This window comes from Apis cerana, linkage group LG5, assembly GCF_029169275.1.
Source record: "Apis cerana isolate GH-2021 linkage group LG5, AcerK_1.0, whole genome shotgun sequence".
NCBI classification, from domain to species: domain Eukaryota; kingdom Metazoa; phylum Arthropoda; class Insecta; order Hymenoptera; family Apidae; genus Apis; species Apis cerana.
Genome location: NC_083856.1, coordinates 6,601,838 through 6,617,326, shown reverse-complemented (window position 1 = coordinate 6,617,326; position 15,489 = coordinate 6,601,838). Strand labels below are relative to the sequence as shown.

General features: G+C 30.7%; 1 protein-coding gene and 1 long non-coding RNA gene across 51 annotated transcripts in view; one reads left to right on the top strand and one right to left on the bottom strand.

Moving 5' to 3' along the window:
- Positions 1-15,489, top strand: part of LOC107997602 (TLD domain-containing protein 2) — a 178,978-nt gene that overhangs the window by 148,282 nt on the left and 15,207 nt on the right. For 35 of the 50 annotated variants that reach the window (XM_062074716.1, XM_017056315.3, XM_017056316.3 and 32 more), the window contains 2 exons: positions 3,256-3,487; positions 5,176-5,262. In XM_062074716.1, the coding sequence (XP_061930700.1) occupies positions 3,256-3,487; positions 5,176-5,262 (319 nt within the window). Of the gene's footprint in view, positions 1-3,255; positions 3,488-5,175; positions 5,263-12,700; positions 13,327-15,489 lie in introns of those variants that run through there. The other 15 variants (XM_062074719.1, XM_062074718.1, XM_062074714.1 and 12 more) reach the window with 3 other exon arrangements.
- On the bottom strand, positions 5,351-11,916 carry LOC133666076 (uncharacterized). The gene is made up of 2 exons (XR_009829651.1): positions 6,148-11,916; positions 5,351-5,522 (listed from the first exon to the last, which is right to left on the bottom strand). It is a non-coding gene; the product is annotated as an uncharacterized LOC133666076 (long non-coding RNA).

Sequence of the window (15,489 nt, the reverse complement as noted above, 5' to 3'; positions counted from 1 at the left end):
TTATACTTATTCAAAGGTAGATTTTCAGTTTGAAGTAAAAATAAGAAATCTTTGAATAGCATCATGAGAATCGTTTTATAGAATTCATACAAAATTTAAAAGCTCGGAATTCTCTGAAATTTCAATAACCCAAATTTAAAATAATATTCATTGCTGAAAATTTAACTAAATTACCGTTCTCCAAAACTTTGAGTTTAACTTTCTAAAATTTCAATAACGTTTATTATTATTTTCAAAAAAATTCTAACGAATAATCATTCTCAAAATTCCAATCACAAAGTTCAAGGTTAATCTTTAAAATTACCCCTCCTCAAACTCTTATCAATTCAGAGGTAGGAAAAAAATTTGCATTAAACTTTAATCGTTACTATCTACCAATGATCGTCGACGATCTTGCAATCGCAAGTCTCAAATCCGTCATACACATATCTGACCCACGTTCATATAACACGTTCATATAACAATAAAGAGTGTTGCACAGCGGGAGAAATCGAGAGAGAACGGTCTCTGTTGGTCATCACGCAGTCAGAGATTAGGTAACGCGTCGAAGAAGCGTCTAACCTACGCGATTCACGTTCTCTCTTTTGCATACCGTTGATCTGAACTGCCGTTTAGAATAACATCGTCTTGCACTGAATGGTTATTGGAAATTGGAAAATGTTTCGTTATACGAAACATGTGAACAGAGCAACATAGTGACGTACGAGTTGACGCGATAAAAAGAGGTAGAGGATAACGAATGCGAGGTGTTGATTAGATAATTCGTTTAAATTCGTTTCGAAAGACACTAGAGAAGGAAGACATTACGTGAGTTATATCGGAAATGAGTCGAATAATTTGTAAAATTGGGTGATTCTCTTTCGAATAGAAGATCGAAGAAGAATTTAAGAGTTTTAAGATTTTTTTTTTTTTAAATAGTTTGCTTTTTAATTAGAAGGAGGAACATCTGGATTTGATCGCTTTTCGTGTAGAATAAAATTTGTAAAAAGGAAGTGTTTATTTTTTTTCTCGTGTATTTGTTAAAGGAATAACAAGTAATAATTAATTTTGTATTAGAATAATAGTAATTTGATAATATTGTGTTGGAAAATATATATAAAAAAAAAAAAGTATAAATAACATTAATTTGTAATTTAGATATAATAAAATTTTTCCATAATCGCTATTAATTGATTCATTTTTTTTTTTGATAACAAGTACATTTTGATAATAAGCTATTTATCTTTTAGTACAATTTGATTTCAAATATCTATTATTATTTTATTACTATTATTATTTATTATCTATTACTATTTTATTAGTCTTTGTCATCTGTTTAAATGATTATTATTATAATAAAATTGTTATGTGCCATTAAAAAAAACGATAACAGGTGACAATGATAGGAATTATCGTAAGACGAACAATCAAGTCGAGTAGATAAAGTATTTTTGCGCTCAAAGTTAAATTTAGCCAATCAAAAAAAAACTGTTCTATTTCGATTTTTATATTTTGCAAGAAATATCTTAATTTTTTATAATCTATAACATTCTATATTAAATATAATAGATATTTATAGAACAGTTGACTCACATAGAAAAAAAGAAAAATAAAAATTTCACAGTAGTTTGCACAGTAGTTTACGTCATCACAGGTAATTATAATGAATATACATAATTCCCGAATGATTCACTCGTCTAATTCTTATGCAGTCTACCAACACAATTCTAACAAGTGTCTCTCGAGGGTCCTCATCGGTTGCATCACGTTCTGCATTGTTTTGCAGCCTGTTGAACTTAAAATAAATTCTAAAGAATATTCGTGGCCACGATACATGATATTACTTCAGTGTACAAAATTGTGTTTAAAAATCGTGCGAATAGAAATATCAACTTATAAAGTTTAAACACCGTTTTGTACAGTCGACTCTGACAAGTGTTTCCACGGGGTCAACATCAGTTGCATCACGGACGTTTCGTATTCGAAACGTAGTAATAACTACTTGATCTTAAAATAAATTTGAAAGGATAATAAAATTTTCAGCGTATATTTTCAAGTTTATGTTTAAAATTCGTGTGACGTGAATATTGTAACCAGAATATAAAGTTTTGAGCAAGTTTGCTCAATTCGATTGTAACGAGTTGCTCTACGGGGTCGCCATTACGTACATCACGGACTCTGCTTTTTCGTGATTCTAAAATAAATTCGAAACGATAATAGTTCAGTGTTCAAAAATAGGTAAAAATATTAATCGAAGTAAACAAAGATTGCATGATATTTTGCAAGATTCAGAAAGGGGAACGAAGTGTTAGAGAGGAAATAGGAAACGACCTTGCATGGTCGTCGACGTTCGAAGCACAAGTGCATATCGGTTAGAGAAAGTCAATTCGATCTTGATAGAGGTGCTCGAACGTGAACGTGCACGATACCTGACGAGGCGGCAAAATGAATTGGACATTGAGCAGTGTCGGCAACATGATGAATTTCGTGTACAACCAGAGTGTGACGAACGCTGTGCAGAACATTATACCGTTCGTCAATCGAAGGTAGTTTGATAAAAGAGACTCTTTGTTTCTTTATATTCTCGTCGAATGCATTCTTTTAAATCTGAATTTTCGAAACGCGTATAGCGCTGGCCTTTATATATCGATTAAAAAAGTTTGAAATCTAAGAATTTGAAATAAATCATCATCGGATTAATATTCGAAAACACAGGTTCATTAGAGAAAAATCAAAAGCTTATTCGAAACTATTATTATTGTTATTTCCTAATTCTAAGAAATAATAAATACAATCGAAATATAAACTTACTTTATTACGTGTTATTTTATTTCTACAATTATTACGATTATTTGTAATTATGTATGTAAACCTATGTTTATTCTTAAAACTTTTCTTAAACCTCGAAATTCTATAGTATAATAACAAGGAGAAAAGAAAAGAAACATCATCGTTATCAAAACCACCCAAATCTCAAAATTAATTCCAACGTTTCCCATAAATAACAACCCATAAAACTCCATTCCTATTACCTCGTGCCACGTTAAATTAAATCAGACATAACAGAACAGTGTATCGGAAACAATGCAAGGCAAGGAATCGATGTTACGTAAAACGATTATCGTTATCGAAGCGATACGAGTCATTCGTAATTTTTCTATATTTGCTTGATAAAAGACACGCGATAGAAAACGATTATTGGGGAGTAGGGGTGGGGAAGTAAAAGAAGACCGTAATTCTGTCGATTAATGCGAAGCGTGCTCCTGTTATTCGCAGGGTAGACGACCTCTACAGGTTCATCCATGCGTGGGTGCCCTCGCTTTATGGAGAGCTCGACGAGAATTATTGGCGGGAACGTGGGTACATCCTGTTGGACACCGACACGGATCTGTCGCCCGAATTGTCGGGTGTACACGAGGCTGGAAAAGCAGGGGAAGGAACCACAGAGGAAGGAAAATCTCGTCAAGACAGCGACGAGATATCCGAGCTGACGAGAGAATCATGGGAGGTGAGCGTTTTTTTTTATTGTTGTTATTATTATTTATTTTTTTTTTACACGGATATATCTTCGAAATTGTTTCTTTAAATTTTCAAGCGATCATTAACAATTTTCCTCGTTTTACGTTGGCACGCTGAACTCGCTCGGTTATCACTTTAAGAATAATTTATTCCGACGAATGATTTTCACTATTGGGAATCGTATGTTAAGTCGTGCATTAGTAATGAGATTTTTTTGTCATTGATCGATGAAATGAAAAAAAAAGTAAAGTAGAAAAAAGAAGTAGATGGTAGAAAAATATAGGTTATTATAAAAAAATGAGAAGTAACACGTAAACAGTGATTATCTCGATGATTCACTTATAATTTATTTTACTTAATCGTAATAGTATCTGGAAAATTTTTCTATCCTATTTTCTTACCATTGCTTTAATATTGTAATATCGAATATTGAAGATATTTCTATAGTTATAAAAAAGAAATCACATTACCTGATTTAACATACTTATAAACTCTCATTTATAAACCCCATCATTTCCATTATATTATTGCAAGCAATAAATAAATACCATGACTCGTAATGGTTCAAAAATGATCTTCAACAATAATGCCCGAATAACTGTTTAAATATATCGGTTTATTTTTTTTTTTTTTTCCATAGACACATAGACGTGTCTCAAAATCTGAAATTTCAATTCTCAGGATTGATTCACCCCCATAACAATTAAGCAGGTAGTAAAAAAGAACGGCAGTTAAGTTCTGGGCACTACTGTACGCAGAGCTCCATTTTGAACAACAAGTTGATCGTTCAGCGTGATTACGTGTGATCAATCATCGAAATCGACTCATACAGACGCATATTTGTTTTAATTCCTGTTTAATCATCGGCATTCTTACGATAATTTGAATAATTTCTTTGGCTCATCATCGCTATCTTACGAACATATGCCTCATGCACCCAGGTTCGGCGCACCTCATGAATCCATCGTTGTCAACGAGTGTTATAATCACAGTTTGGTTTAGTCAGCTTGTGTTAACGCAGTTAACACGTCGAGCATTCTTCTCTTCAGCTTTTGTTCGTCTTCACCGTCTTCCTTCCTCATTTTTTCTTTCGTTTCTTTTTTCCTTTCTTTCTTTTCGGTTCCTCATCATCGTGTGTTTATCGATTGGTTGCCCGATTGCGCACAGCTTTTCGTCTTCTTCATTCTTCCACCTTCTTTCTCGCGTCACTTTCAGAGCACAGTGATTAATATCATCGTCATCGTCATAATCGACGATCCTCATCCATCGATCCATCGAGCACCCTATGTCTCCTATATGAGCTTTTTTCTTTTTTATGGCCGATTTCTCTCTTTTTTTTTCATTTCTCTGAAAAGAGAAAATTAGCGTTAGTACTTCCAGTGAACTCTCGATCCTTGCATCGATATTCTTCGAAAATTATCGATAAAGAATTATTGAATAATCCTCCGTTTTTTAATAATTTCTCCATTTTTTTCTCGAAAGAAATCTCGCCTTTTCTAATTTTTCTCCAAAGATTTTAAAAAGTTGAAGTTATCCGATTATTAAGAATTGTTCGACTTTTGGCTCGAAATAAAAAATTTTCACGCGAGATCATGATCGATGCGGGGATGGAGGGAAATCCAGGTGGAAATCCAGGCAAAGAAAGCTCTAAAAACGGCCGATTATATTGGCTAACAGCTGATCAAGGCCCCCTACGTAAAGCTGTACAGCATCCTGAAGACGTCGAGCACATCGGCGGATTCCGAGCAGAACCAGGACCCGGAGGTACCGATTCTCCCCAGATCCTCCGTTCTCGATCGTTTGATATACAATAGCCACCCAGATTGCTCGATGTTTAACTATGAAAACGCACCTTCTATTTTACACCATGCCACACCCTCCTCTATTCGGGTATACTCGGTGCACCACTGTCACGCGATGTTAACGCCTAGCCCACGTTTCAGCGTTTCCTCTCTGCGATTGTTCGCTTTGCCGCTTCGTATTCGATCGAAATTATTTTCCAACGATAATTTTTCAATGATTTTCTGCAACGTCGATCAGGAAATCATCATCGATGAAAACACGTCGATGGGGGAATACATTGTTATTTTTTTTTATCACATGGAAATTTAATTTAATCGATATTTAATAATCAATAATAAAAAAAGTAAGTATAGGTTATATAAAATAATCGAGCACGATTAAAATGTTTTATTTATATTGTTTCGTTGTACAATTGTAATTTCAAATCGTTTGTATAAATTTTTTGAAAGAATTCGAGATGGGGGGAGGGATTCTTATTTTAGATTCGCAGAGGTTTTGGATGGAAATTGTAAGGGATTAAAGGAATGCCGATAAACTTTATTATTACAACTCCACTCGATATTTTTATCCACCGATCTTTACGAGATCCAAGTACTAAGAAACATCAATTTGAAAATCTATTGATCTATTTGAGAGCGACGATGAAACTATCTCGAAGCCGAGTTTCTCGTTAGATTATATCGATGATATACTACACGTCGGGACAGAAATAGTTTCTTCATCATCGTTCTTGAACCCTTCGGTCCGGCCACGGTTTCAAAGCGGTTTTAATCGCCGTCCAAATAGCGTTTAACATTCCCTTCTGTATTTAGAATGTCGGTCCAACGCCCTCTCAGGCTGAAATACCTCTGTGTCGCTCGAATATTAAACGCACACCCTCTCAACTCTCCGGATTCCGCTCGTTGTCTGGTTTTTTAGACCAATCACTATTCCCAGCCATAACATTTCGCCACCATAAACACTATCACCGAAGATACGTTTCGAGAAGAAATGTTCGCTCGTTGCTGTATCAAAAGTTTGATCAATTTGCTTAAATCTACATTATTACTAATTTACAAAATTTTTGCACCAATATCTCACCGGGCATCAGAAACGTGTACGAGTCGAAAATAACGAGCGTTTGCTTATAACCAAATGTACGTTTAAAAATAATCCACTTCGTGTCCGATCGACGCGTTTCTAAGCTAAGAAACTCGATCATAGATGATCCTCCTCCGTTCCGGGAAAGTCGATATGAAAGAGAATATTTCTCGGATGATATCAGCTGCCCGGTGACCGATTTATTTCCGGAAGGTCGCCTTCACGGTTCATCCACGTCACGTTCTTCCGCTCCTCCGATGTGGTATCGTTTGCCAAATAGAGATGTTCATCGGTCGTGAATGATACCCGGGTCGGTCACAATAGCAGCTGTATGAATCAATCGCTATTTTTGAAAGCTAATAGCAATTGCTGCCTATTTTCCAATTCGATGAATTTTGAATGATTTTATAATTTTACAATCACGGGTTGGATTGAAAATAAACAAGCGACTTTATCAGTAAAAAAATTGTGGTAAGAAAATTGTATAAGAATAATTACTGGTTCGGTTTCTTTATCTCTCTCTTTCTCGTGATCGTAATTATCATTTTTTCCATTAATTAACGAATGAGCAATTATTGGATATATTTATAAGTAGTCACCGAAGTTGAAAGTAATTGGAACTCGTTCGAATTTTCTACTTTTTGTTTTTTTTAGTCGAGATTTTTTTCTATTTTTTTCTTTCTCTTAAACTATCGTAAAAATAAAAAAAAATATTATATTGCAAATGTGCCAAGATTATTTTCAACGGAGAATCCATTGACGTCAGTGACAATGGAAATGAAAACAGGTCGAGTAATTGTTTATCTAAAATTGATCCTTCTAAATTGAAGAAAAATCTGTCGATGATCTTGGCAATTCGATCGTTTTTTTCTTTCAGATTTCCAAACTTTGAAACTCTAGAGAAAATTTATCATTCGATATAACGTATTTACTCATTCAGTCATTCTTTCCTCTAAAAATAGAATTCTGGATTTTGGAATCATAAATGTATTTTATGAAGAATCTTCAAGAATTATTATCCACTTTTTTTCAGAAAAAGATTGAGTTGTGGGTGGTTCTGGCAGGAGGTCGATGTTCTCCATCAATCATGCGTATCATGCCTCGTTTATCGTATTTTTATGAATAGCGATCGTACGGCCGGGCTAAAATTATTGTTCATTCAGCCGTACACATAATTCCCAGTTTAATGTTACAATAAACACACGTGATATTTGATATGATTGCTGTTATTGACAGTGTTATTATTTCTCTATAACATTTTGATATAATAATCGAGTAAGAAAAGTAAAAAAAGAAAAACTTTTCTCTCACGATGACTTTTCTGTGATTGTTAAAATTAAAATTAATCGTACTTATGTACCTACCTTTCTTTACGTAGACTCAACACACGGATTAATCAATTTATCCATCTTGATGACTCACCGTATCGATAAGTATGATTAACAAACAACAATGCAATTCCACATTTCAATTTCGTTGTCTTACGCTCTTCGTCTTCATCTTTTCGCCTCACCTCGAAGAGAAATTTGCACAGATCTCTTATCGTCAGAAATATCAAGAGGGATTGCATAAAGCTGGATCGACGTTGAAGAACACGCGAGCAACAGATGTACTCCAGTCAGAAATTTTCCATAGTCGTTTTCAAAAACAAGCAAAGTAAGCCGATGTTTCCGTCCTCGGCTTGTTTCGCATCACGGACCGAGGACACATGGAGGAAACGCGTAACCTTCGCCTCTCGGCCCTGTGCCAACATTCCATCTTCTTCGTTCCATTGGCCCCTATGATGCTTTGCTAAAATTGCTCCGTGGACGGAGAAGTATGGCGCCAGCTTGTAACGTATCACTGGACAGTGATGGTTATAAACAATGTGTTCGTTGAAACGTTCAGTTTCCATCTGTTGCTCGCCATTTTGGATCTAGTAACTTTTCTATAGCCTTAACGCTTGATTTTGTTACCGTTCGCCTTTCTACGATGCGATTTGTGTTGCTATAATTATCCATGGATGAGACAAGAATCGTTGAAAACTTGGAAATATGGAAATATAAATTCGTAAAGTTTTACGTTTTTATGGAGCATGAATGGATGAGCAAGAATGCTGAGTTTGAAAAATTAGAAAATTATTTATCATTACTTAGAATTTAGGATATATTTATAATAGGAAGAATCGAATATTATAATCGATTTTTAAGTAATTAGTAGTAATAGTAATATTTTTTTTTAAATTTATAAATAGTAGGGATATAATGAATTAATTCTAAAAATAAGCATCGTGGATTTGGCAAAATGAGTAATATTTTTAGAAAAATATATAAATATTTGCACAAAAGATATATATAGAAAAATATTTGATCAAGAAAACTATAGGTCTTTGTATAGTTGTAAAGATAATGAATCTATTTTAAATTCATAAATTTATTTCAATAACTATTATGTTTAAAATTAACAAATATTCGATAACTTATGGACCATTATACATTATCCAGAAGTTATCCATGAAATTGTGTACAAAGATTAATCAAATAATGTTTATACAGTTTCGCATAACAGTGAATTTTTAGAAACTGATTTATTTCGCTAATAAAAATTTAACCAAGTTAATTAACAATCACTTTATCGAATTTTTTTTTTTTCTCTAAAAAAATTCTTGATGGAATTCTAGATTATTGTAGATCTAGATTATTATTTCGATTATATCGGTTTTAATTGATTATCGATTGAAATCATCAGAAATTTGAAATCACTATTTTTTTTCTTCTTATACTTATAAATTTAATTTTGATATCAATTCGAAATTAATATTATAAATATCAATAGTAATTTCATTATTTTTTAAAACGCTTGGATTTTATAAAACATATTATTACTTTTAAACTTTTAACTAGAAGTTGTATTAATTTAATAATAATAAGCCAAGAATGAAATTCAAATCAATTTGTGTATATAAATTATATCGATTGATATTATCATAATGTGAAGAATTATGTCAATTATAATTTAAATCTTTTTTCTCATCGCATACATATGTTTTGCATATGTTATCTAAACATATCGCTTGAAAAACACAACTGACAATGAACCGATGATTAAGGATAAACAAGATAATCAAGATGATTGCCAGAGTAAATTTTTAAAAACTTCCATTATTTACGTTGCTCATCCCTTCTGTAAGGAATATTTCAATATTTCAATATCGCAGTCATTCCAAGGATAAAATGTTTATCCCCTCCTAAGATCATAAATGCCATGACCTCTGAACTCTATCTTTAATAAATTGTTCAAATATTAAAAAGTATCTAATAAATTTGTTCATCGATATTCACCTTAATATCAATCTAATATCAAATATCAAACATTATTTATTTAAATACGTACGATTTCTAAATTTTTATAAGAATCTGTGGATAATCTTAGATTTTTCTCTTTAGATTTTCTTTAATAAATATAACGCATCTTTGATATTTGATCGATCATATTAATCGTAAAAGTTTTCAAATAATTTGTATGTAAAAATTTCATAATAAAAGTTTATTTTATTCGTTGGTTAAAAAAAAAAGTAATTTTGATGATCGTTTTATGACGCTCTGAATTTAAAGAAATCCCTTAAATTATATATAATAAATAACTCTGAACTCGTAATTTATGTTCGAGTCTTCAATACAATTACTTTTGGACAATTTTAATCTTAAAATCCGCTTTGCTTCAGATTTAGTGTACGTGATCTAGGAGGATCACGTAGGCCACAAGAAACATTTGACCATGATTATCTGTTATTTTCCATGAAATGGAAAAAAAATCTTGTTTGCCTGCCAGCCACGCACACCAGATACGTTGACGATTGTCCATTAATCTCCGTAATCTGCATATGCCGTCCGCTTTAAAGACGCGCCTCGAGATTCAAGAAAATATGGTCATTTCATTTTTTTTCTTTTATCCATGATTTAGAGATTAACGAAACGTTCATTGATAGGATAAAAAATGAGAAATTAAGTTTCATTTTTGTCATTCTTTGTATTACTCTTCGTTGTTGTTGTTATTTTTTCTTTTTTTTTCTCTTTTTTTTTCCATCTATTGATCGATGATGAAGATTCTTATCGTGAAGTTTGCATTTAATGGGATATTAAAGTCGCTATTATGAATGTATATTCTCTTACGAGTTTCTATTTCGAACGATTTTGCGCATCTGTTATTCGGCCCACGCGTAATTCTGCGCTATCAATATTACCTGATACGATGAACAATATTTTTCAATCGAGTATTCATTTCTTTTCTTCCAATTTTCTCTATTTTTCCTCCCTGAAAATTTTATAAATAGTTTTCTGTTTCTTTTATATATAATTTTCTCTTTCGTTCCTTTTTGAATAATTTTATACGTGTGAAATATCTATAAAAAATTCCTTTAAGATTATTTAAAAGTTTTGATTATTGAACAAATTCGAGAAATAGACAGTACAGAATTGTCTCATTTTATTATATGACGTTGCAAGATATGTTTTGATGATATTTTAATAGATTTATTTCATCTCGAGAAATCTTCGACGTGTGAGAAACACGCAAAGAAACGCTCATTAAGTTTTCAATGAAAAAATTATATGTCTTGAGATAGAATTTGACTTGTAAACTTTTTTCCCCTTCCTCGTTAAACGTTTCTTATTCCATTGTCGCATATTATTCACAGAGTGCAAAAGGTGATACGCATATATTAATAAGCGGGTTATATTATCTATATAGGTCGTTTCATCATCAATTCCACAATATTTGTTAAGAAAAATATCGTTCACTCATAAAGTAGTACTCTAAATTATAAATAATAATATAAAATTATTTATAAGTTAAAAGTAACACATATATTTATTTCGAAAGAAATTTATAAACGAAAACGAGAAATTACAATTTTCTTTCATGTTTTTTCCCCCATAAATAAATAAAATCGTAATTGCAAAAAGGTGAAAAGTCATCACTATTGAAACAATCTTTAGAACGAATATCCTAATAAATATTTAATACCAAAAGTGCGAAATATCTTTGAACATAAGTAATTTTCCGTACAATTTATATAAATTTGCAATACGCAGTCTATATTTTATCAGCACGTTTAAAAATGGAATAAACAATTGATGATTATTGTTTTTTCGTGATTTCATTGTATCGAGACTTGATTAATAATTGAACTTATGTCAAAGATCACACCTTAAGCATACATCATATTTGACGTAATATTCAAAAATTAATACTGTCGATAATAATGGATTTACATGTATGATCATATGTATTGAGGCACGTGTGATACGATTAAAAAGTGAATATTTTATTGGATTAAAATTTACTACAAGCAGATTAACTTGTAACATATTTGTTACAAATATTGTAATATGGTTCAATCACTCATCTTGTTCGTGTAATTGAGGACACAAAAAAACATGATGTTAAATTACAATGAATATATTCGATTATGATCTCATTATTTATCGTATTTATATTTGCTTTATATCATATATATATTTACATTTTTTCGATTTCTGGAATAAAAAAGAACGATGAGTTAAATTCGTTAATGATTTTATAAAATTTAATTGTTTCCATTTTAAAATTATTATGTTTTTGCATTATTTGTTTTTTTATTAGAAGGAAAATCAATGATTCTAAAAAAATTAAAAAATTCAAGAATCGAATTCAATTGAAATACCTTAGATTGGATAATATTACGAATAAAATAAAATTGAATAGAAATTATCGTATTTGACGAAAGGAATATTTATTGTATTGAAGACGAACGTGACAGTATGCACGTTGAACATGTAGCGTATACTATTAAAAGATTCACATCTTTACAAATAATCAAGTTTCTTCAAATATTACAATTATTCCTGAAATTTAATCTAAAATTTTTCTTGGTTCTATAATTGATTCAATAAAAAATAAATTTAATTTTATTAAGTATAATTTAAAATTCATTTCATTATTTAGAATAATCTTTTTTGTTATTCGATATGAATTTTTTATAATAATATCGTTCAAATAACCTTAAATTATAGAATTTTTTAAATAAAAAAATGCTCTTATTTAAATAATCTAAATCTTTTACGAGATAATCATTAAACAATGATGAGATATATTTCATTTATTTTTTTATCCAACAAAAAATAGATATCTTTAATCTTAAAATATAAATTCAAAAATCAAATATATTTCCACCAAAATATATAATATAATTAAATGAATAAAACAGCGCGCGCACCGCAGTTAGCACGTGCTGCGCAAACCGGTCTGCGCACTGTTACTATACCCTCTCCACCACGCCTTTCTCTTAGGGTATTAGACTTACCCCGAAAGCACGATACTACAGTGTTGCTTCAGTCTTCGAGAAGTGAAGCATGCGTTATACGAAGTGATCGATTTACAAAATCAATCGAAATTAAAGTTAATGTCATCTATCTATACAACAATAATTATTTTGAAGAAAAAGTTTTGACAAATCGAATTGACGAATTCGAAAGAATTTTTTTTGATAAAAATTCTTTTTTGTCTGGAACAGAATCTTCAAAATAACATAAGTTTGCATAGAGGTACATTATCGTCTTTGGTAATACAGCGTAATACATTAAAATTCGACGACACGATCGCGTGTATATTTTCGTGCTCTGTAACACGGGTTGATCCGTTCGTTTCTAGAAAGGTTCACGCGACGGTGACTGATCGAACTACAGTGAGATCTTGGACCAGTGTTTAAACACGACATACATAAAAGCATAATGTAAATTATTTTTTTCGCGACGAGAAAAAAGAGATAGAAGAAATTATAACGGAACATAGTGATAAAGAAAGAAAGACGGAAAAATTGATATTCGAATTCTACGTCAAAGGCGAAAGAATCTAGTCAAAATGCCGAGACCAAAGATTCCCAATCCTATTGCCAAGATCTCCAAATTCCTCAAGCAGAAGACGAAGGTAAATAAAATTTTTTTTTATTATTTTTTTGTTTTCAGAAATTAATTCGTTTTATATTTTTGTTTCTATTTATAAAAGATAATGACATCATTATCAATATCTAAATAATTCTAGTAATCATGAATCGTTAATGGTATTAATAGTGTTCTCATAGTAATCAGTCTCTGATGTGGTTTTAATTAACTTTTCTTCTTATCCAAAAAATCTTTTTAAAAAAAAAAAAAAAAAAAAAATTTTTCAAATTTTAAAATATATTCTATATTCTATACATAAGAATTATTGCCGAGAATAAAATTTTTCTGCAAATTCGATCTCTTAATTATTTACAATTATAAAATAAAAGTTTATTCTAATTGTATGGTAATCAAAGTTGTGTAACAACTTGATAAACAATTCGCTTGATATACGCAATAATTCTTATTTTGCAAAAAATAATATTGAATTATCGATAGAACATGTATTCAACTCTGTGTAGAATGTCTGACAAACAATAAGAATAATTTTCTATTATGAAAGGTCACTATGAATCTCTTTGATTTCATGAATCCCGGCAATTCACCACACTGTTCCTAACACCTGACTCTTGACTGACTTTTTCCCTCGATATGTATATCATAAATCATCGTCATTGTTCCTTTCGTGCCACATGCACCTGGATTATTCAAGTAAACAGACCTTTACCTACTTCTAAGTAGTTTAGAAATAATTCTATGGCCTGTGTAAAATTGTTTGACCCATAAGAACGTGTAAAATTAATCCTTGATTTGGATATTTAAATACAGTTAACATAAAACAGTTAAATACACTTAACATAAAACAATTAAATACAGTTAACATAAAACAGTTAAATACGGTTAACACAAAACATATTATAAGCTTGAGTTAATTTTAAACTAAGCTTTGTTTGTTGTAAGGAAAATATAATAAGTTGTATCCTTGCGTTTTAGAAATTTTTAAGTTTAATTCATGCTTAAGAAAGTTTCGGATTTTTATTTTTACAATTATTAATGAATTATGGATCCAAACAAAATTTCAATTATGACCAAAGAGATCTTTTAACAAGTTGTTGGATAATAAAAATGTTAGTAATTAACTGTAAATTTTCTCTGCGAATTTTTAGAACATTTAGAAAGTTTCTTTGAAAGTTTAGAACATTGTGCAAATTTTAGACAGACAAAATAGGGTCAAGGATGATTCAAAATGTACAAATGTTCTTAGTAAAATCTGTTGACTTTTATTAAGATAAAAACCCAATTATATATATATTTATTTTCATCATACAGTTTTATTTATAATATAAATTTATTATTTATAATCTAATAATTATATTTAAGTACATCATCGGTGATGTGTCAGACATGTATTTTTGTTACTCTATTGAACGTTTTAAAAATATTGACTGTTATAATATTATTCTTGACGATCGTTTACACATCTTTGTGGATTTATTAGTTATTTTTTAAATTACTTGACATGTTATTCCTATCTTCGTTTAGTTTGTTAGAGAAGATTATTTAAAGAAAAATAAATTTAAATCAACATTTACAGCATCAATTGCGACAGGCAATATTCCAACCGGATAAACTTCTTCTTTTTATTCGTCGTTGAAGCGAAACAGAAAAAAAAGTAACTACGAAGAATTCAACATGATAGTTTTTTTTTTACGATTGAATAGTATCGTGTAAACGAACTTTCTTTAATTTATTTTCGTCATTTTACCAAGAACCAAAAATTTTCCCTAAAATAATGCAACGTTCAAAAACATATAATAAAATTCATCGATTAATGTTGGATCTCGATCCAAGTATAAGAAGAAATATAAAAATAATTAATATAAATAATTAAATTTAATTTTACTCAAATTTCCAATCGTCAAAGACTTAATGATTTCCCGTAAAATAACAAGAATTCACGAATGATCTATCTTCATTTCCAAAATCATTACCAAGTTCAAACATAGTTCGATCATCAAAATTGTTTATATAAATGTGTACATTGAATCAAAGAATTATCTATTGACACACAATAATAATACGCAATTGCTTATTAATAGAAAAAAAAAAAACCAGTTCTTGAGTATTTACACGTACGATCCTTGGCCGCACCTAAGTCCACCTTTCACAGAATCCAACTTCGTTCGATATATGGAATCGAACTCGAATC